The 19,870-nt window shown below is 65.8% G+C and overlaps 9 protein-coding genes across 9 annotated transcripts; 6 read left to right on the top strand and 3 right to left on the bottom strand.

The window, feature by feature from the left end:
• Positions 1–194: 194 nt before the first annotated feature.
• PFL1_04289 (uncharacterized protein) lies at positions 195–2,382 on the top strand (the record flags this gene model as incomplete). The annotated part of the gene is made up of 2 exons (XM_007881816.1): positions 195–1,697; positions 1,849–2,382. 2 exons carry the CDS (start codon positions 195–197, stop codon positions 2,380–2,382), a joined length of 2,037 nt encoding a protein of 678 aa, XP_007880007.1.
• Positions 2,383–3,153: 771 nt separating this feature from the next.
• On the top strand, positions 3,154–4,450 carry PFL1_04288 (uncharacterized protein; the record flags this gene model as incomplete). The annotated part of the gene is made up of 2 exons (XM_007881815.1): positions 3,154–3,576; positions 3,737–4,450. The coding sequence occupies 2 exons, from the start codon at positions 3,154–3,156 to the stop codon at positions 4,448–4,450; spliced, it is 1,137 nt and encodes a 378-aa protein (XP_007880006.1).
• Positions 4,451–5,630: 1,180 nt separating this feature from the next.
• On the top strand, positions 5,631–6,437 carry PFL1_04287 (uncharacterized protein; the record flags this gene model as incomplete). The annotated part of the gene is made up of 3 exons (XM_007881814.1): positions 5,631–5,673; positions 6,062–6,307; positions 6,424–6,437. The coding sequence occupies 3 exons, from the start codon at positions 5,631–5,633 to the stop codon at positions 6,435–6,437; spliced, it is 303 nt and encodes a 100-aa protein (XP_007880005.1).
• Positions 6,438–7,567: 1,130 nt separating this feature from the next.
• Positions 7,568–8,895, top strand: PFL1_04286 (uncharacterized protein; the record flags this gene model as incomplete). Its single annotated transcript, XM_007881813.1, has 4 exons — positions 7,568–7,723; positions 7,846–8,419; positions 8,527–8,543; positions 8,647–8,895. The coding sequence occupies 4 exons, from the start codon at positions 7,568–7,570 to the stop codon at positions 8,893–8,895; spliced, it is 996 nt and encodes a 331-aa protein (XP_007880004.1).
• Positions 8,896–9,864: 969 nt separating this feature from the next.
• On the bottom strand, positions 9,865–12,007 carry PFL1_04285 (uncharacterized protein; the record flags this gene model as incomplete). The annotated part of the gene is made up of 3 exons (XM_007881812.1): positions 9,865–11,481; positions 11,653–11,848; positions 11,970–12,007. 3 exons carry the CDS (start codon positions 12,005–12,007, stop codon positions 9,865–9,867), a joined length of 1,851 nt encoding a protein of 616 aa, XP_007880003.1.
• Positions 12,008–12,629: 622 nt separating this feature from the next.
• PFL1_04284 (uncharacterized protein) lies at positions 12,630–13,359 on the top strand (the record flags this gene model as incomplete). The annotated part of the gene is made up of 4 exons (XM_007881811.1): positions 12,630–12,693; positions 12,789–12,879; positions 12,994–13,126; positions 13,273–13,359. 4 exons carry the CDS (start codon positions 12,630–12,632, stop codon positions 13,357–13,359), a joined length of 375 nt encoding a protein of 124 aa, XP_007880002.1.
• A 541-nt stretch (positions 13,360–13,900) lies between these two features.
• PFL1_04283 (uncharacterized protein) lies at positions 13,901–14,611 on the bottom strand (the record flags this gene model as incomplete). The annotated part of the gene is made up of 3 exons (XM_007881810.1): positions 13,901–13,933; positions 14,256–14,425; positions 14,578–14,611. 3 exons carry the CDS (start codon positions 14,609–14,611, stop codon positions 13,901–13,903), a joined length of 237 nt encoding a protein of 78 aa, XP_007880001.1.
• A 506-nt stretch (positions 14,612–15,117) lies between these two features.
• Positions 15,118–16,308, top strand: PFL1_04282 (uncharacterized protein; the record flags this gene model as incomplete). Its single annotated transcript, XM_007881809.1, has 2 exons — positions 15,118–15,654; positions 15,682–16,308. The coding sequence occupies 2 exons, from the start codon at positions 15,118–15,120 to the stop codon at positions 16,306–16,308; spliced, it is 1,164 nt and encodes a 387-aa protein (XP_007880000.1).
• A 355-nt stretch (positions 16,309–16,663) lies between these two features.
• Positions 16,664–19,840, bottom strand: PFL1_04281 (uncharacterized protein; the record flags this gene model as incomplete). The annotated part of the gene is made up of 1 exon (XM_007881808.1): positions 16,664–19,840. One exon carries the CDS (start codon positions 19,838–19,840, stop codon positions 16,664–16,666), a length of 3,177 nt encoding a protein of 1,058 aa, XP_007879999.1.
• Between the last annotated feature and the right edge of the window lie 30 nt (positions 19,841–19,870).

The raw sequence follows: 19,870 nt of genomic DNA, 5'->3' as shown, positions 1-19,870 counted from the left end.
CGAGGGTCCCTGGAAAGAAGAGCAGTGAACTTATGGCCCTCGCTGGCCAAGCTCAAAAAAAGTTGTTGCTTAGTCAGCAACACGCTCGCTCTCCGTCGTCGTGTGGAGTGGGGCGCGGGCGTCCTGGCAGGCCATCGACACTTCCACCTCCATCCTCGCATCGCCCCCCATCTCAACAGCTTCAACCGCCCAGCATGGATTCTCTTCAGGGCTACGCATCAGATAGCGACTCAGAGTCGGCATCTCAGCAGCAGCAGCAGCAGCACACGGCGCCCGCAACTCACACTACCGCCGCTGCCGACAAGCCAATACCATCCGCACACGATGACCAGGACCCAGATTACGACCCCTCGGATGCATTCGGCCTCTCGTCCATCGCAAACGAACAGGCACCGCAGGTCTCCACACCAGCACCCGCAGCAGCAGCAGCAGGAGTAGCCCGCGACGCACCGCCATCAAAACGCCGCAGGGGCCCACCACCAGCCGCGACAGCACATCCTTCTTCCGCCTCTACCTCCTCGTCGACAGCACCGCCGCCGCCGCCGCCGCTGACCTCGTCATCCGCAGCGCTCACCCTAGCAGCCCCAGAGGTCATCGACAACACCGCGTCCACCACCGCCCTCCTCACACGGCCCACCGACACCACCATGCACGTCAACATCCCCTACAAGGACATGACCGCACCCGTCCTCGGCCCGCAGAACCCCTTCGCATCAGAGGCACAGCGCCGCCTCGGAGCACAGCAAAACACCCTCAGCGGTCATGTCGAGGCCGCCGCCATCAGCGACTACGACTTCCGCAACCAGCAGCGCACCTTTGACGTGCAGGGCTACGCGCGCAACCCTTCGCTCCTCGGCGGCGGCGTCGCCCAGGGCGGCTGGGTCGGAGACGTCGGTGCCGTCGCGCAGGCCGACGGCGCCACCGCGTTCGAGCTGCGCGGCGGCGGCAAGGAGGGCAGGGCGGCCGCCAAGGAGCTGCGCAAGAAGCGCAAGGGGCAGAGCGGCGACCCGTCGATTGTCGAGGGCGAGGGCGCCTACGTCGGGCCCTGGGGCGGCTGGAGCGGCGAAAAGGTCCACGTCGAGGGCGGCGTCGGCCCCACCGAGGCCGAGCTGGCGCGCGCCGAGGAGCTCAGCTCGAACCGCAAGATTGAAAAGGAAAAGGCCGAGGCCAAGCGCCTCCAGGACGAGGAGGCCGGCACCGAAAAGAGCATCTTCCACGGCAAGAGCATGTACGACTACCAGGGTCGCACCTACATGCACATCCCCACCGACGTCGACGTCAACCTCGCCGGCGAGCCGGGCGCCACCGAGTCGTACCTGCCCAAGACGTGCGTCCACACCTTTACCGGCCACACCAAGGGCATCTCGGCGCTCCGCCTCTTTCCCCAGTCGGGCCACCTCATGCTCTCGGCCTCGATGGACACCAAGATCAAGCTGTGGGACGTCTACCACGAGGGCAGCTGCCTGCGCACCTTTATGGGCCACTCCAAGGCCGTGCGCGACATCTGCTTCTCCAACGACGGCCGCCGCTTCCTCTCTGCCGGCTACGACCGCCAGATCAAGCTGTGGGACACTGAGACGGGCGCCTGCCTGCAGGCGTTTTCCAACGGCAAGGTGCCGTACTGCGTCAAGTTCCATCCGGACGACGACAAGCAGAACACCTTCCTCGCCGGCATGAGCGACAAGAAGATTATCCAGGTGCGTGTGCGCGGGTCCTCCCGCCTTGCCTGCAGGTCCGCTGGGGAACCGACGTTGACGCCCCTGTCTTCACTCTGCCCGTCGACCCCTTGCTCTCTCTCTCTCTCTTTGCTTGCCCCTGCTCCCTGTGCTCACCGTGCCCCCCTCGCAGTACGACCTGGATGCCTCGGAGATTACGCAAGAGTACAACCAGCACCTGGGTCCCGTCAACACGATCACGTTTGTCGACGAGAACCGGCGGTTCGTGTCGACGTCGGACGACAAGACGATGCGGGTGTGGGACTACAACATCCCGGTCATGATCAAGTACATTGCCGATCCGACGATGCACTCGATGCCGGCGGTGACGGTGCACCCCAACAAAAAGTGGATGGCGTGCCAGAGCATGGACAACCAGATCCTCGTCTACAGCGCCGACTCGTTCAAGGCCAACCGCAAAAAGGCGTTCAAGGGCCACGCCGTCGCCGGGTTCGCGTGTCAGGTCTCGTTTAGCCCCGATGGTCGGTTCATCTCGAGCGGGGATGGCGAGGGCAACCTCGTCTTCTGGGACTGGAAGTCGGGCAGGCTGCTTAAGCGCATCAGCAGGGCGCACAAGGAGGCCAGCATCTGCCACGAATGGCTGCCCCACGAGTCGAGCAAACTCGTCAGCGGCGGATGGGACGGCGTCATTCGCATGTGGGATTAAACGGGCCGGGGGCCAGCACGGGGGGAGAGGGACCGGCTGGCGGTCATGCTGGTCGTCTGCCGTTCGCCGTTCGTCGTCGTCGTCCGTCACTTGCAATGCAGCATAGCACCCTCGCCGCCCTCACCTCTTGTCCGTGCAGAGTCACCCCCAGAACCCTGACGTGTGATCCAACGAGAGATGCCAACCGAGGCGAAGGCGAGCGAGCGACGCCATCGAGCTGCCAAACGAGCAAGCAAACAGCCACAAGGACAGGCGGCTTGGGGCTCGAACCCAGAACCCGGATTTGGTTCAAACCACCCCGCCTCCCTGGCTCCAAAAAGTCTTCCCCCCGTCACGAATGCTCAGAAACCGGAGGAGAAAAAAGTGATGACCAGCCTGGGGCTCGAACCCAGAATCTCCTGATTATCGATGATGTTGAGAACACAGGGCGTGTGTGCTTTGATCGTAGTCAGACGCCTTACCAATTGGGCCAACCGGCCTGTTGATGTCGGGAGCGCAAAATATTGTGTTTATAAAAGTAAGATATATTCCAGCATCTCGGAGAAATGCCGAAGACCCACCTTGGCTAGCCCGGTGAAAGCGGGTGAGTCAGGGGAGGAGAGGGCAGACGAAGAAGCAGACCCGGAAGCAGGCGGGGCAAGCGGGGGCGTCTTCTCTGGAGCTTGACCACCATCCCAAGCGTCTTGCCCTGCACCGCCTTTCTCTCGACCCTCCTCTTCCTTGCTGCACAGCCGCCACCGCCGCCGCCACCACCACCTACCCAACTCGACCATGACTGCCACCGCCGCCTCGATCCTCAAGAACGGCTCCAAGGCCCTGAGGCTCGGCATGATGCCCGCCGACGGCATCGGCCGCGAGGTGCTCCCGGCCGCGCAGCGGGTGCTGCAGGCGACGCCGGGCGCGCCCAAGTTTGAGTTTGTCGAGCTCGACGCCGGCTGGGAGTGCTTCCAGAAGACCGGGTCGGCGCTGCCGCAAAAGACCATCGACACGCTCAAGAACGAGTGCGACGGAGCCATGTTTGGCGCCGTCTCGAGCCCCTCGCACAAGGTCGAGGGCTACAGCTCGCCGATCGTCCGCCTGAGAAAGGAGCTCGACCTGTACGCCAACATCCGCCCCGTCGTCGGCGTCAGGGGCACCAAGGACGATCAGAAGTTTATCGACGCCGTCATCGTCAGGGAAAACACCGAGTGCCTGGTGAGTGGCCCGCCCGCGTCCAGCGTGGCCCCTGCCTGTGTCTTGTCTCGAGAGGATGTCGCGGACGACGTCGAGGCCGGGCAGCTGACGGCCCCGATGCGATGGCCACCCCTCTCCCTGCGCCACCAACGCCGGCCGCATCCCCGCGCCACCCCCGCAGTACGTCAAGTCCGAGACCATCGAGGACACGCCCAACGGCAAGGTGGCCAAGGCGATCCGCCAGATTTCGGAGCGCGCCTCGACGAGGATCGGCAAAAAGGCGTTCGAGGTGGCGCTGGCCCGCGAGCAGCTGCGCGCCAAGACGGGCGTCTCTGCGGCGCGCGGACAGGCGGCCGTCACCATCTGCCACAAGTCCAACGTGCTCTCGACGACCGACGGCCTCTTCCGCACCTGCGTCCGCGACGTCTACGAAAAGGACCTCAAGAAGAACGGCGGCGCGGGCCGGTACGAGGGCATTGCGCTCGACGAGCAGATTGTCGACTCGATGGTCTACCGCCTCTTCCGCGAGCCCCACGTCTTTGACGTCGTCGTCGCGCCCAACCTGTACGGCGACATTATCTCGGACGGCGCCGCCGCCCTCGTCGGATCCCTGGGCCTCGTGTCGAGCGTCAACGCCGGCGACAGCTTCTTCATGGGCGAGCCTGTCCACGGCTCCGCGCCCGACATTGCCGGCCAGCAGAAGGCCAACCCGATTGCCTCGATCCGCAGCGCCGCCCTGCTGCTCGAGTACATGGGCTACACGGATCCGGCGCTCACCATCTACCGCGCCGTCGACGACGTCATCCGCGAGGCCAAGCACCTCACGCCGGACCTCGGCGGCAAGGCGACCACCACCGAGTGCGAGGAGGCCATCCTCAAGAAGATCACCGCCTAGACTGACGGGGCTGCGCTCTGCCCCTCGCTCCGTGTCCCGTCGTTCCTCTAGTCTCGATCCTCGATGCGACGTCCAAAAAGAACAACGGGGTGCATCGGCACGCCAGATCGTCCCCGTGAACACGTAGGATTGTCCGTCTGTGTCGCGGTCTGGAAGTTGAGCGCGGGGCGCGACACTGTCTGACTGCCTTGGCGCGCGGGAGGGCGGGCAACCGGTATCGGAGCTCATCGGGCGAGGTACGGTACGGTGGTGGCTGAGCTCCGGGTTGGGCTCCGGCAGAGTTCTCGTGCGAGAAGAGGCTGAAGGGGGCGGGCGATGCCGAAGGGCCGGCAAGCGTGCAGGCAGGCAGGCCGGGCTAGAGTGGCTGGGATCTGCGAACGGTTTTCAGCACAGCCCTGCCCGGCTGCGCCTCAGGGTACGGCAACGTGGCCGCCGTTGGGTGGGCGAGGCCCGGCCCAGCTCAGCTCAGGGGGCGTCGAACCTGCCATGCCAGCTTGGGTGGCGACCAACGGCAACCTGCCTGCCCCTTGGCTCGCTTCTTGGAGTGCCGTGCCGGCGTCGAGCCCCGGCAAGGAACTTGCCACAATCCGGACAGGTGGGAAGCCCTTTCCGGCGCCACATCCGAAATGGAGGGCAGGAGCAACCCGGAGGCGAGAGAAGAAGGCCAAGGGCGGCAACGGCCAACTCGATCTGCTTCGCTCCTCTGTGCGTGTCATGGAGCGGGCCACGCCAGGCCGAATGGGGAAAGGCAGCGAGGGTGCGGCGGGCCTGGGTCGGTCGGTGCACAGCCTACGACGGAGGCGGACGCCGGCGCCGGAATGCGGGCAAGCGGGCGAGCGGGCAGCAGCCAGCGGCCAGGCCTGGGCTGGCCTTGCGTCTCGCCGCCGTACGCGGGCCCGCCGCGGCCTGACCGACTACTCGAGGCAGGCAGGCTGGCTGGGGCGAGCGAGCGAGCGGGGCGGCGGCGGTGGGCGGGCTGGCCGGAAATTTGGCCGTCGTCGACCGCCGTCGTCGTTCCATCTACACGACCACCTCCATCCACCTCCATCTCCTTCGCCACACGGAGCCTCGCCCGACACTCGACCTATCTCGACCTCTCTCATCGCCAGCGCAACCCGCTCGACGACTGCATTCGCCAAACCCTCCCATCGCTCCTCGAGCAAGAAGCCCAGCAGCAACCATGTCGGCCAAGGACTACTACGGCGGCGGCGGCGCTCCTCAGGGTACGTCGTCGGGAAAGTGGCACGGTGGATCGTTCAGGCCCCTCCACGGTGGACTGGCGCCGCTCTGGACGTGCTCGCCACTGTCGGTGGGACTCGGATCGTCTTTTGGGTGATCTGGGGCGGCGGGTGGCGGGCGCTCGCTCTGTCGCCAGAACCAGCAGGGCTCGACATCCTAAGTCCATGCCGGAGCATATGAGGACGCCCGTGATCGTGACCGCATCGGATGTACTTCCTCGAGGGAGGGAGCCAAATGCTGGCGAGCGAGCGAGCGACGCCGGACTTCTGCCGCTGCCCCGCCCTTGGTCGCATGGAACCGTGCGTGCTGACCTCGCCCCGTTCCTCCCAACTTCATTCTCGCCCTCTCTCGCTCTCCTCGACCTCTCTGCAGGCGGCTACCCGCAGCAGGGCTACCCCCAGCAGGGATACGGCCAGCCCCAGCAGGGCTACTACCCTCCCCCTCCCCAGCAGGCCTACGGCGGCCAGCAGCAGGGCTACTACCCCAACCCGCAGCCGCAGCCCGTCTACGTCCAGCAGCCCCCGCAGAAGAAGGGCGGCGGAGGAGGAGGTGGAACTGCCTGCTGCGCGTGCTGCGCCGGTATGCTCGCGTGCTGCTGTCTCGAGGACCTCTGTCTCGGTGAGTGTTTTGCGCTCGATGCCGCTGTGCGGAGCGCGAGGGTGCTGTCTAGCATTGTTGTCCAGGCACTGACCGGTCCCATCCCTCGTCTACCCTTTGCCTTTGCTTGATCGCAGACTGCATGTTCTAAGCGTCGAATCGCTACCTTGCCAGCCTCGACGGGCCTCGCGCCGGTCTGCCCTGCTCATTGAAGGCCGACGCATCCAGCCTGTTCCACCATCGGATCGCCGCCCTTGCCGTCGGCGATGCTCCACCTCGAGTCGCTCGCCTCCCTGCCGCTGGTACCTAGAATCGCGCTGAGCCGAGCCGAGCTGAGCTGCTGCACTGCTTTCCAGGCTCGACGACGACGTATGAGCTGGCGAGCAAGTCTGGTCGCGACTTCGACACTTCGGCCTCTCGTTGCTCTTTGGACAGAGCGGCCGGTCCTTTTCCCTCTTCATACCACGCCATGCCCAGACGACGTCCTCGTCGCCTTGGTGCCGGCACGAACTTTTCCTCTTGCTTTCCTCTTTCTCACGACGGTGTCACGGAAGCAACGACCCCCCGCCCACCCTTTCAACGTTGTGTCACGATGAAGAGCCTTCCCCCACCCCCCGCTGTCGGTTGACACTCTTGTTTTATCTCTCGATCTCACGACCCGTCTGTATATACGCACGCACCACCTGCTGCCGACGTTGTTCTTCCTCTAAATCCTCCCCTGACGACGCCTACGACCTGCCCTGTAATGTCCAGTCCCCCCTTTTTTCCCCACGCCGAGCCGTGTGTGCGCCAGGGGCCTTGTGGCGAGTGCGCTTTGCCTGACTGGATGTCGAAAGCTTAGTGAGGGGAGAGTGTCGCCAAGTGATAGCGTGAGGGGGCTATCGATGTGCACTGATGGGGCGGTGCCGTTGCGTGGCTCAGCCCGGTTTGCGAGAGCTGCGTCGAGGGAAGCGGTGGCGGCCTTTGGCGGTGGGGCTGGCCGGGGGGCTGCGAGGGGCGATCACGGCCAAGTTTCATTCGGCCGAGTGGGCTCGGCGCGGTGGCACTTGCGCGTCTCCGGTGCTGGCCTCGCCCGCCCTCCACCAAAGCGACGGTGGAGAGCGCACAGAGCTTCTCTCTTTCTCCCCCTCCTGCTCTCGACCTCGACGCCTGTCACCATCTCCTCCGTCTCTCGATACTGCCAGCATCGACATTCGACCGCAGAAGCAGACGAGGTCGCCACCGCAAGTCCATCATCACCCAGCTTCCTCGCCTCTTTCTTCCTCGCTCAGACCGCCCAAGATGCAGTCGATCCTCTCCCGCTTCAGCTCCACCGGCAGCTCGCTGCCCGCCGACGACGACTTTGGCAACAGCGGCGCCGCAGCCACCTCGTCCTTCCACACAAACCTCAAGCACATCAACGGCACCCCTGCGCAGTTTGAGCTGCCCAACGTAGACGTGAGTGTCGGACCCCGCTCGGGGCCCTGCCCTACCCTGCGCTGCGCTGCCCTGCGCCGCCTTTCCTGACACCCGCCCCGCAATCGACCCGACCCGACTTCCGGCCTCGGTCGCCACTCCAGCCTGCCACCTTCCTCTCTCAATACACCGACGTCGACTCGTCGAACCCGGGCGCCAAGATCAAGCTGTCGCACGGCACCACGACGCTCGCCTTCCGCTTCCGCGGCGGCATTATCGTCGCCGTCGACTCGCGCGCCACTGCGGGCTCCTACATCGCCTCGGGCACCGTCAAAAAGGTGATTGAGATCAACCCGTACCTGCTGGGCACCATGGCCGGAGGCGCCGCCGACTGCCAGTACTGGGAGACGTACCTCGGCATCCAGTGCCGCCTCCACGAGCTGCGCAACAAGGAGCGCATCAGCGTCGCCGCCGCCAGCAAGTACCTCAGCAACCTCGTCTACAGCTACAAGGGCATGGGCCTCAGCATGGGCACCATGATCTGCGGCTGGGACAAGACCGGACCCGCCCTCTTCTACGTCGACTCGGACGGCACCCGGCTCAAGGGCGACGTCTTCAGCGTCGGATCCGGCAGCACCTTTGCCTACGGCGTCCTCGACCAGGGCTACCACTGGGACCTCTCGGACGAAGACGCCCAGGAGCTCGGGAGGAGGAGCATCTACGCCGCCGCGCATCGGGGTGAGTTTCTGCCGGGGCCTCGGTCGCGGGGCGTGGCTTGCTGGCAGTTGCTGACGAACGGTCTCTTGTTCCGTCTTGCCCCTCTGTCTCTCCGCTCTCGACACCAGATGCCTACTCCGGCAACGTGAGTCATCTTTGCGCTGACCATGCGTCGCACCTAGCGTCTGTCCATGCTCACGCACCACCCCTCCTGAACTCCCCCACTCTCTCTTGCTCCACCTCCGCAGACCATCAACCTCTACCACGTCAAGGAGCACGGCTGGGAGTTTATCGACAACTACGACGTGACAAAACTGCACTACGACGGTCCCGGCAACGTGCCCGGCGCGCCCGGCGGCGGATACGGGTGGGACGTGCGGACGGCGGGCCTGTCGTCGAAGCTCGAGGCGAGACCGGGCCAGGAGGTCAGCGACCAGGGCGGCCGTAGGGCCGACGAGCAGCCCCTCACTGCCCAGATTAGGCCCCAGCAGGCCTAGCCTAGCCTAGCCTAGCCTAGCCTAGCCTCGCCTCGCCCGCGGGGGCTCGCAACCGCCTTTAGATCGGTACTTGACTGTTTCTCCCCGCGTTGTGAGGGGTTTGCGTGATGGCGTAATCAGACCGTCGTTTCGATATCTATCGTGCTTTGAGCCCGCGGGTGCATGCTCGAGCACCCGGTCCTCGACGCCCTGCTTGGCTTCGACGGACGTGACCGCGCTGCGTGGTCCTTGAACCGATCACCTACGACGCTCAGGCTGGCGTCCGTGTCGGTGTCAGCAGTTGAGGGCGAGGATGCGGAGATGCTCACGAGCCAGCCTCGTCCCATCTGGTCCTCGACGAGAAATAACTCTTCCGAAAATCCAAGCAAAAGAAGCGGGGGGACCCAAGATGAAGGGTGGGGGGGGGGCCAAAAAAAAAGAGAAGCTCCAAATCCGGGAATCGAACCCGGGTCTGCACCGATCGCTCCCTCGGCGAAGAGGGAGGCGCAATGACAAGGTGCCGTCATAGCCACTAAACTAATTCGGAGGTCGGTGTCCGCTTCCCAGAATTTACCATTTATGAATGTAGAAAAGATTTGCGGTCGTCGGAAGGCAGTACCGCCCGCACTTGGCTCTAGCCCTAACCCTCGCCTCGCCTTGCCTCGGACTGGAGGCGGAAGAGCACGCACATCGGATCGAGCACGTTCCTCGGCGACCGGGACGTCCATCAATCGACTTTGGAAAAGGTACACGCACTAGCTAGTTTGCTTGCTGCTCGAGCTTACACTTTCACAGAGGGGCAGGCAGGTAGAGGGGAAACGAGGGGTGCCTGGGACAGGGCGGAGAACGTGACGAGGAGAGAATTGAGGGGGCAATTGGGCGAGAGAGGAAGTGTGCGCTGCGCCGCGCCGTCGCCGTCGCCGTCGCCGCTCGAGGTCTGCAGGGGCGCAGAGGGCAGGACAAGGGAGGATGACCGGACCCCCCCACCGCCTAGGACTGCAACGACATGAGGCTCCCGACAAAGGTGAGGATCAGCCTCTGCCTCAGCTCGACAATGTCCTCGGGGACGAGGAAGATGAGCGCTCCCAGCTTCCTGGCGATGCTGATGGCGAGCTTGGCGTTGGACCTGCACTCGTCCTCGGTCCTTCCGGCCGTGACGAGGCTGTAGTCGACGATGCCCTTGCGCAGCCCGTCGAGCAGGTCGAGGAAAAAGACGGCATTCTTGAGGCTCGGGTCCTTGAAGCTGCGCATCGTGCTCGTCTTGCCCGTCGACTGCACCAGGTCGTTTGCCCACCGCACCATGTCGGCGTCGCTGACGGCGCGCCCGCCCTTGCCCAGGCTCGACAGCGTCTTGGTAATGTTGAGCCGCATCAGCTGCCACACCAGCCCCAGCGTCAGCGTCCGCGTCCCGTCGACAATGTCGGCGCCCTGGATGCCGACAATGTGCATCCCGCTCGTCTTGGCCAGGTCGACGGCGTAGTTGGTGTTCTCGACCATCTTGAACCGCGACAGCTCCTGCCCCTCCTTGGGCTTGGACACGCGGCGCCAGCTGACGCTGCCCGGGATGACCTTGTCGAACGCCTGGAGGATGGCGTTGCCGTCCTTGAGGTCCTCGAACAGGTTGTAGACGCCCGGCTCGACGTCGAGGCTGTTGAGCCACAGCGTAAAGACGCGCGCCTCGCGCTCGCCCTCGGCGTCAAAGTCCTCAATCTCGACGGGCGGCGCCTCCTCGAGCGGCTCGAGGCAGGGCCACGTGTTGAAGAGGTGCGCGACAAAGGCGAGGTTGAGCTTGGGGTTGCCCGCCACGAGCGCGCCGGGCGTCAGGTACTTGCGGCACCCGATGGCGTCGGCGCGCTGCAGCACCATCTCGGCCCTCGCCATCAGGTCCGTCTCCTGCAGCGGCCTCCGGTCGCACGCCTCGGGCTTGAGCTGCGACAGCAGCACCGTGTAGTTTTCGCCGTCCGAGACGTCCTTGCTAAAGTTGGCCACGCGGCGGTTCCAGTTGGCCGCCTTGAGGTGGTAGTTGACCCAGCGCAGCAGGATCTGGTCCGGCGGCAGCCGGAGGAACTCCTCGAGCGTCTCGCCCTCGTCGAGCAGGCGGTACAGCTCCGGGTGGTTCTTGAGGTCGATCTTGCTCAGCAGTCCGCGGCGGATGACCTGCCAGACGAGGCCGAGGATGAGGTGCTCCTTGCCGTCGATGATGTCCTGCGGGCCAATGTTGACGACGCTGCAGCCAATGGCCTTGGCCGAGGTGATGACAATGTTGTTGTTCTCGGTCATCTGGAAGGCGTTGGGGCCCTTGCCGCCCTTGCCAAAGTTGAGGACGCGCTCGTCGATGGTGTCGGGCACCGAGTCGTTGATGAGCTTGCACAGGACCAGGCCGTCGCGGCACTCGTCAAACAGCTGGAAGGTGTCGGTGGGGATGGGCAGCCGGCTGCCAATATGCGGGTCGCCGGCGAGGTTCGAGTTGATGTGGCGCGTAAACTCGGACCGCTCGTCTTCGTTGATCGTGTGCTGGATCGAGGCGTTGCTTCCCTTGACAAACACCTTGCCCTTGGTCACTGCGCCGGCCGAGGCGTTGCGGCCCGCGCGCAGCTTGGCCAGGAGCTGGACAGGTGGGTCGAATCGGGTCAGGTCGGGAGCAAGGGCAGACGTTGGTGTCAGACGAGGGGATCCTGCACGCGCACAGCGGAAGATGGAGTATGCGAGGCCGCTGTCAAGGCTCGCAGAGAGCGGCGGGAGAGCGAGGGGGGTTGCAGCGCGGCGCGGTCTACTCACGTCGACATAGTCGTCGAGCTCGACCCTTCCGCTAGCGTCGAGGTCGACTTCCTTGAGCGTCTCCCTGACCTGGTCGTAGGAGGCCTCTCCCTGGTCCTGGATCGCCTTGATGACGTCCTGCTTTGGGATGGAGCCCTTGTCCTCGACGTCGATGGTCCTAAACTTGTTGATGAGGCCCATCATCTCCTCTTGCGAGCTGCGGCAGCACGGCGCAGGTGGGCAGGCGGGCGGTTGGCAGGCGAAAGAGGGAAGATCGATCGTCAGCAAAGGCGTGCAGCAGACACACGACGCGCACATCGAGCAGCGGTGCGACGTACAACTGGGGGTATTTTCTTTGCAGCTTGATGGCCTCCATCTTGTCGCACGTCGATGGGGCAGAGGCGGGCGAGAGGGGCGGAGATGGGGGGCGTTGAAGAGGGTCGAGGTGCGGCTGCGAGAGAGGCGGACTGACCGGTCGATATGGACAACGATTAGGGTAGGCCAGGACGGGGTGGCGCTGGATGGGAGCAGGAAGGAAGGAAGCAAAGGGAAGGCAGCAGCGACAATGAGGCAGGTGGCTGTGCGTCGCCGCAGGAGCTGCTTCTCCGCTCGCCCACGATGGCCCTGGCCCTGGCCCTGGCCCTGGCCTGGCCCCGCCCCGCCTGGTCTCAGCTTCGCCGTCATCGGATCCCAGGCCCCAACCCAAACTCCAAAGGGGTTCGTGCGCCGTTCGTGCGCCGACGAAAGTGGAGCTTGGCTTGGACCCCTTTGGGTGCCATCGGGCAGGCCAGGCCACGCCGCTCTCCGCGCCAATCGGGCCACGCCTCGTCTTCCAAAAGGGCACAGACTGGGACGCTTTGACCCGCCCTCCCCGCTTTGCAACCTCGCTGCCCCCCTCCGACCTCTCTCGCCAACCGTCGCCACTTGGCCACCACAACGACTTCTCGATCCCCCACCCGGCCACGCAACGCAGCGCAACGCAACGCAACACAGCAGACATGGCGTCAAAGGCGGCACCATCCGCCTCGGCCTCGGCGCAGCGCAGGCAGCTGTCAGAGCAGGGTGAGTCGCGGCCACCTGGCGCTCCTCGCACCCTTGCACTTGGCTCAATGGCTCCATTCCCGCCCTCTTTGGCCCTGGCACCGCCACCCGTACAGAGATCGCACAGCAGTACCAGGCGAGAAGGAGCGAGCTGCAGGGTATCGCCAGCAAGATCGGCGAGCTCGAGGGCGAGGCCGACGAGCACAGGTGCGTCTCCCCCTGCCTAGCATCTTCATCATCGCAACCCCACCACCGGGATCTGATCACTTGGAGCTTTGGCCGATACGCGCACACTCCCCCTCTCTCCATCTACGCGCGCAGGCTGGTCATCGAGACGCTCACAGAGGCGCAGACCGCCGACCCGGATCGCAAGTGCTTCCGCCTGATCGGAGGCGTGCTGGTCGAGAGGACCGTCAAAGAGGTCCTCCCCGCCCTCCAAACAAATCTCGACGGCGTGAGTGATACCCACCGCCTCGCCTGCCGTCGTCTCTCGAGCTGAAGCAGCTCAGCCCGGTGTGCATCATGATGCTGACACGTCGGCCCGTTTTCTGCGCTCGCCCGCTCTGCACCTCTCGACTCGACCCGCCTCTGCATCGGCAGCTCAAGCAGATCCTCGAGCAGCTATTGAAGCAGTACAAGACAAAGGAGACGGAGCTGCAAGAGTTTCAGCGCGAGTACGCAGGCTGAGCCCGCAGCATCGTCCGTCCATCGACGACTTTGGGCTCCCACAACTTCCCCATCGCTCCCTCGACCCGCATTGGCAAGGTCGTATGCCGTGCGGCCAACACGCCCTCCTTCCTCCTCCCATCTGGCCCTGTGCCTTCTGCAGGCGCCGCCACTTTCACTATTGGCGCTCTTGATCGCACCGCACAGCTTCCTGTACTCTACCACGGGCCCACCGGTCCCGCACCACCCTCCAAAAAGCGTGCAGCGAGGCAGACGAGCGAGCTGGCACTCCGGCCCGCCGCGGCATTCACCGGTGCAAACGCCGATGGGCTGGCTTTTCATGTTCTGTGTTGCAGTCTCATCCGGCAATCACGCGAGAGCACAGCGGGGCGTAGACCGAGTCCGTTGGGGGCCAAGTGAAGAGGTCCCGCGGTCGAGCCAGGCCAAGCCAGGCCCGGCGTCGTCGTTCGCTGTGCGTACCGCGACGGAATCGGCATGCTGCTCTCTTTGCCGCCGCTGCGAACTCGTTGTGCGCCTGACGAGCATCCCGTTCGGGCAGGGTCTAGGCGAGCTCAATCTCCCGGAATCCCTTGACCTGTGTGAGTCGGTGACAGAGAGGGATGGCTCGTCAGCGTCTGGCAGGATGAGCGGGCGGCGGACCTGGATCGCTAGCGTCCTTGGCAGGCCACTCTGAGCTGCATCTCGGGCTTCTCTCCGTGGTCGAGACCATCTGTGGCCATCGAACCCAGCCCAGGCCAGTCTGTGGTCAACCCGGCCAACCATCGTCCATCCAACCAGGCCTCGTCCCCGTCCCTCTCGACGTCCGTACCGTGCTGCGATCCACGAGCCCACCGCGGCAAACCAGTCCCAGCCCGAGGAAGCGCTGGCGCAAGCGCGGGCGCGGGCAGGCAACGTACCTTTGCGTCGAGGAGGAGGCTGTGGTAGGTCTTTGCGAGGTCGGCGCAGGCCGAATAGTGGTTGACGCCCTCGGCCTTGTGGCATTTTTGGAGCTCCTCGCGGACGATGCGCGCCTCCATCGTCTTGATCCAGCCCTCGCGGATCTTTTCGTCGCGCGACGCCAGCTCGGCTGTGCAGCGGAGGGAAGAAGAGGGTGCGGTTGACCAGATCAGAGGGGTGTGATGAGGGTCGTTGCGTGGCAGGTCGATCGGCGTCTGCTTGGCATGGTTCGGTGTCGCAAGGCACACAGGGGCCTACATTGCCGGTAGGCTTCGAACTCACCCTTGAACTCGTCTGCTGATGGTAGCCTGTCCATTTCTTTTGTGGTGTGAGTGTGTGTGTGTGTGTGTGCGTGCGTGCGTGCGAGGGGAGAGATGATGGAGGCCAGGTATGGGCGAGCGATGGGGTATGACGGCGGCGGCGGCGGCGGCTCGACGGTGGTCTCGGAAGGCGGGCGGGCGGGCGGTCGGGCGGTCGGGCGGGACCCACGGCGAGCCCACCCCCCAAACCCCGCACCCGATCACGAATCTATCGGCCGGATCAGCCCACGGCCCCCCGGCGGCGAGAAAAAACAGAATCCCAAGAGGCAGGGCTGCGCAGGGCGGGCGGGGCTGCTCCACCTGAATCGACTTTCTTCCTGCCACCTCCGCTACACCTGCTCCTGCTCCTGCTCCTGCTCCTCGCAACACGCTCCTCCATCATCCACCCCTCCCGCGCTCGCCCCTCGTCATTCGCACCCTCCACGCCCCACCATCCCCCTCTTCTCCTGCCACGCCCTGCCACGCCCTCCCCCGCTGCCCCCCCGACAACCACCCGCCCGACATGGCAGGCAAGCGCAAACGAACCCAGGGCGGCGGGTCGACGACCAAGCAAAAGCCCAAGAGCGAGCACGACCTGATTGGCGCCGAGCAGGCCAGGGCGCACATCAACGCCCAGGCCGGCGGCAAGGTCGTCATCCCGCAGAAGCGGTGGTACCGGCAGCGCGCGCACGCCAACCCGTTTTCCGACCACAACCTCGCCTACCCCTCGATGCCCGAGACCATGGACTGGTCCACCATCTACCCGTCCTTTTTCCACCCGCCCGCCGCACCGGGCCACGGGTCCACGCCCAAAGCCGACACGCAGGGCCGCGAGCGCGCCGTCGAGTTCGCCGATGTCGGCTGCGGATACGGCGGCCTCATCATGGACCTCGCCCCCAAGTTCCCCGACACGCTCATGCTCGGCCTCGAGATCCGCGTCCACGTCACCCAGTATGTCCACGACAAGATCGTCGCGCTGCGCCTGGCCAGCGAGAGGGGCAAGATCGACGTCGCTGCCGCTGCTGCCGAGGAGCAAAAGACGGCGGCGGCTGCGAAGGCCGTGACTTCGACAGCGGCGGCGACTCAGGACGGGGGCGAAACTGCCGCCGCCGCCGCCGCCGATGAGAACAGAGCTGCCGACGCGGCCGAGGCCACATCAACAAGCTCGGCACCGGCACCGGCACCAGCACCACCCGCACCAACAGCGACGACGGACGACGACGTCGAGACGCAAGAGGAGGCGGCGCAAAACGCGGCGCTCGTCTCGTCGGCGCACCTGGTGGCGGGGTCCTACCAGAACCTGGGCGTGCTTCGCGCCAACGGGATGAAGTTCCTGCCCAACTTTTTCGCAAAGGGGCAGCTGTCGAAGCTCTTTTTCCTCTTTCCGGACCCGCACTTCAAGTCGCGCAAGCACAAGGCGCGCATCATTTCGCCCACGCTCCTCGCCGAGTACGCCTACGTGCTGCGGCCCGGCGGCATCGTCTACACCATCACCGACGTGCGCGACCTGCACGTGTGGATGGTGCGCCACCTCGACGACTTCCCCCTCTTTGAACGCATCGACGAGGAGCGCGAACTCAAGCACGACCCGTGCGTCGATGCCGTCAAGTTTGCCACCGAGGAGGGTAAAAAGGTACAGAGGAACAAGGGCGACAAGTTCTTCATGGCCTTCCGCAGGCTGCCCGATCCGCCGTTTGGGCAAGAGGAGCTCTAGGCGTGTCGCTCTGGCCGGCCAAACACGAGGGACCGCACCGAGCCGACAGTCATACCGAGTGCGCTTGCGGGTCGCCACGGCAGCTGGCCCGGGGATCCAGACGCAGCGACGAGGGGGGAAACGGTGCAAGGGAGTGTGATTGCAAAACCAGACCCTCGTGGGTCCTCGATGCAGCAGAGTGCGGCCTCGACGGGCCATCGATCGAGCAGGCAATAGCAACGAATCCATCGCCATGCCATGCCCAGGGCCAGACAAGAACGACGGGGGGGAAAACGAGCGTGTGTATGTACGTATGTGCGTGTGTGTGTGTGTGCGTGCGCGACGCAAGCCCTCCGCCCTCATCCAGGCTGCTCACTCACTCGGTTCTCGACGAAACCGCCGCCGCCGCGGCCACCCTGCGACGGAGGACGCTGCGCGCATGCTGCCGGTCGGTGGGTACACGGTCGTACCAGGCCCAGAGGCGCGTACACGCCCGGCTATCCCACAGCCGTGCGCGGGTCGGTGCGGGCGTAAAGACGAGCAGGCCGATGCACCCGCCCACGAGCCGGGTGAGGGCCCACGGCGAGAGGGAGCAGCTGGCCAGCGCGAGGGCGGCCAGGAGGGCGACGAGGGCCAAACTGCTGCCCCGCGCCGAGGAGTGCCACGTCGCGATGCGCCGCGCCTTCTCCTGCAGGTCCGCCAGCGTCGCCACGGCCCCGCTCGTCGTGGCCAGCACCGCCGCTGCATCCGAGCAAGCTGCTGCGGCTGCTGCGTCGTCGTCGTCGGTCCCTGCTCCCGACCCATCGTCGCCGCCGCCGCCAAACGACGCCGAAAAGAGGCTGCGTTCGATGGCATCGACAACGTCTATCCTCTTGCGCTGCGCTCGCGTCGTCGCTCGGAGGTGATCGGCCGCCTTGGGAACGTCGACGAAGCGAGCCTCGAGGAGCAACGCCGCCATCGAGGCAAACACGAGCGGCAGCAGCAGACCGCGGTACCAGCAGAGGGCGTAGAGCGATGCGGCCGCCGACGTCACGACCGGATCCTCCCACTGCGTCACGGACGACACCCGCCGCAGCATGGCCTCGTAGGCGGAATCGCAGCCATCGTCGCCGTCGCCGCCGCGGCTGCCTGCGCCGGAGACGTAGAGCCGCTCGACGTTGTCCTTGAGCTCCAGCAGCGACGACGAGGCGTCGTTGCCCGCCACCGCCTCGGTCGGGTCAAGGAGGTCGCGCAGCTCTCCCCTCTGCAGCAGCGCGACGGCCTGCTCGGCGTCCATGTGGACGCGCACGCTGCGGAGGAATCGCTCAATCTGCAGGTCGTCCCACTCCGCTTGGGCCTCGGCCTCTGTCTGCGCTCTTGCGCCGCGGCTGCTGCTGCGGCTGCGGGCGCCGGCGTCGATCGACTGGTGCTTCTCGAGCCCAGCCTTGGCAGAGGCCACTGCCTTTGCCACGCCGGTGTCCCGCTCTTCCAGGCCTTTGCCATCCGAATCGGCTTCGACGACGACGGCGGGCAGGTTGAGCGGCGGTGCAGCCAGGATCTGACCTTCGACCTTGCTGAGGCTCGAGGAGCGCGACGAGTGCGAGAGGATGCTCTCCCGATCCGCGACATCACCCTCAACCGCGACCGCCGCCGCCACTGCCTCGTCGTCGTCGTCATCCTGCGCAAACACCGCCGCCGCCGCCTTCTTGGCCTTGGCCTTAGTCTTGGAATGCGGGCGGTCTCGAGGCTGCGCCGTGGCGGGTGCATCGACCGCCGCCACCGCCTCCGCCCCCACCGAGACGGGAAGCGGAGGGACGGGTTCCGACGGCGGCTCGATTGTGTAGCCCCTCCTCGACTTTTTGACGACCGACGACGTGGCGCTGGCAGCCACCGAGCGCATCGACGAGACGCTGCCGGTGCGGTCCGACCGGCGTGGGGTGTACTCGCCGACGGGCATGGATCGCAGGATCGACGACGTGGTGGCGCTACCTGCGCTCGAGCTGCCGCGCGGCCTCCTGCCCGAGATCGACGAGCCCTTCTTCTTGGAATGGAGCGATGTCGACGACGACGACACGCCGAGCGGGGAGACGGGCGATGCGATCAAGCTGCCCGGTCTCGACGAGAGCGAGGAGCTGGACGCCATCGCAAAGGGGTCGCGATTGGCAAAGACGGGCGCCGACGAATCAAAGGATCGCACGCTGCCGGTGCCCGTCGCGGGGCGGCTGCCGGCTCTGGCCTGCTTGGACGACGACGACGACCTGGACGACCGGTCCGCTGCCGCGCCGCCGACGAGGAGGGTGGGCAGCAGCTTGCTGCCGACGTCGTCTTCGTCCTCCATCCTAGGCGTGGTTACATCCGTGTCCGGGTCGCCGTCGCTGCCCGCAATCTCGTCCCGGTCCCGGTCCTGGTCCTCATCCTCGTCGTGCTCCTCGTCGCTCTCGCCGCTGTCGGGCTCGAGACCGTACTGCTCGAGAAAGGCTGGCCGTGGCGGGTGGCCGGCGACGCGGACGTCGCTGACGGCGCTTCCCGTGCTGCTCGAGGCCCTGCGCGCGTCGTCGAACGCCTCTGACCCGTTGGCGCTGGCGCTCGAGGCGCTCGAGCGCTTGCCCTGGTGGGTGACAAAGGGCGCACCGAGCCCGGACAGCAGGGCCGAGGTGGGCGAGAGGAAGTGGCTGGAGCGGGAGAGGTCGGCGCCGATGTCGTTGCTGCCGTCGTTTTGGTTGCCGACGCTCGAGAGTGAGTGGATCGAGGCACGGCGGTTGGAGCGGCCGTAGTTGATGAGCCTGCTCCTGGTCGACTTGGCGTCTGGCATCGTCGAGGCAGAGGCGCTGGCGGGCGTGGCTTCGGTGGGGGATGGCGCCTCGTCGTGCAGGATCATGGACGAGCGACGGGGCTTTGGGCTGAGCAGCTTGGCGACGCGGAGGGAGCCGGTAGATGCAGCGGAAGGCGGCGACGCGGGCGATGCGGATCCGGCGGAGCGAGGGCTGGCGAGGGCGGTGGCGTCGGAGCTCTTGCGGCCTCGAAGTTCGGGTGCCTTTGCGGCGGCATCGAAGCTCTTGCGGCCTCGAAGTTCGGGTGCCTTTGCGGCGGCATCGAAGCTCTTGCGACCTCTAAGCTCGGGCGCCTTTGCGGCGGAGGATGTCGACGAGTCGTTGAGGTCGCGGGCCTTTAGGTAGCCGGGCAAGGTCGACGCGGGTGCGGCGGGCTGGACCTGGTCTGCCCACATGACCCTTCCGTTTGTGGCAGCCTTCTGCATCTTGAGGCGGTGCTCGTCCCAGTTTTGCGTCTGGCTGACAATGTAGGCCTCCCAGTCGGAAAAGGGCGAGGTGGGCGAGGGGCGCTGGATGGTTGGAACGCGCATGCCGGGCAGGAGGGGCGGCGGCGGCGACGACGACGACGAGGCCGGCGACGGCGAGGTGGTGGTGGCGGTGGCGGTGGCGGCGGTGGCGAGGGAGAGGTCAGAGGGGCTGCTTCGGTCGCCGCTGCCGGCCGCCATGGGCCTTTGGCTGTTGCGCGAGGGTGCGCGCGGTGGGCGGTCGGGCAGCTCGGTGGCGGGGCTGGTGTCGCTGATCATGTTTGGTGCTGCGCGCTGGTGTCGTCTGGA

Source organism: Pseudozyma flocculosa (assembly GCF_000417875.1).
Source record: "Pseudozyma flocculosa PF-1 unplaced genomic scaffold scaffold00014, whole genome shotgun sequence".
NCBI lineage: Eukaryota > Fungi > Basidiomycota > Ustilaginomycetes > Ustilaginales > Ustilaginaceae > Pseudozyma > Pseudozyma flocculosa.
Note: the sequence above shows the minus strand (reverse complement) of the source record. Positions and strands in the feature narration are given on the sequence as shown.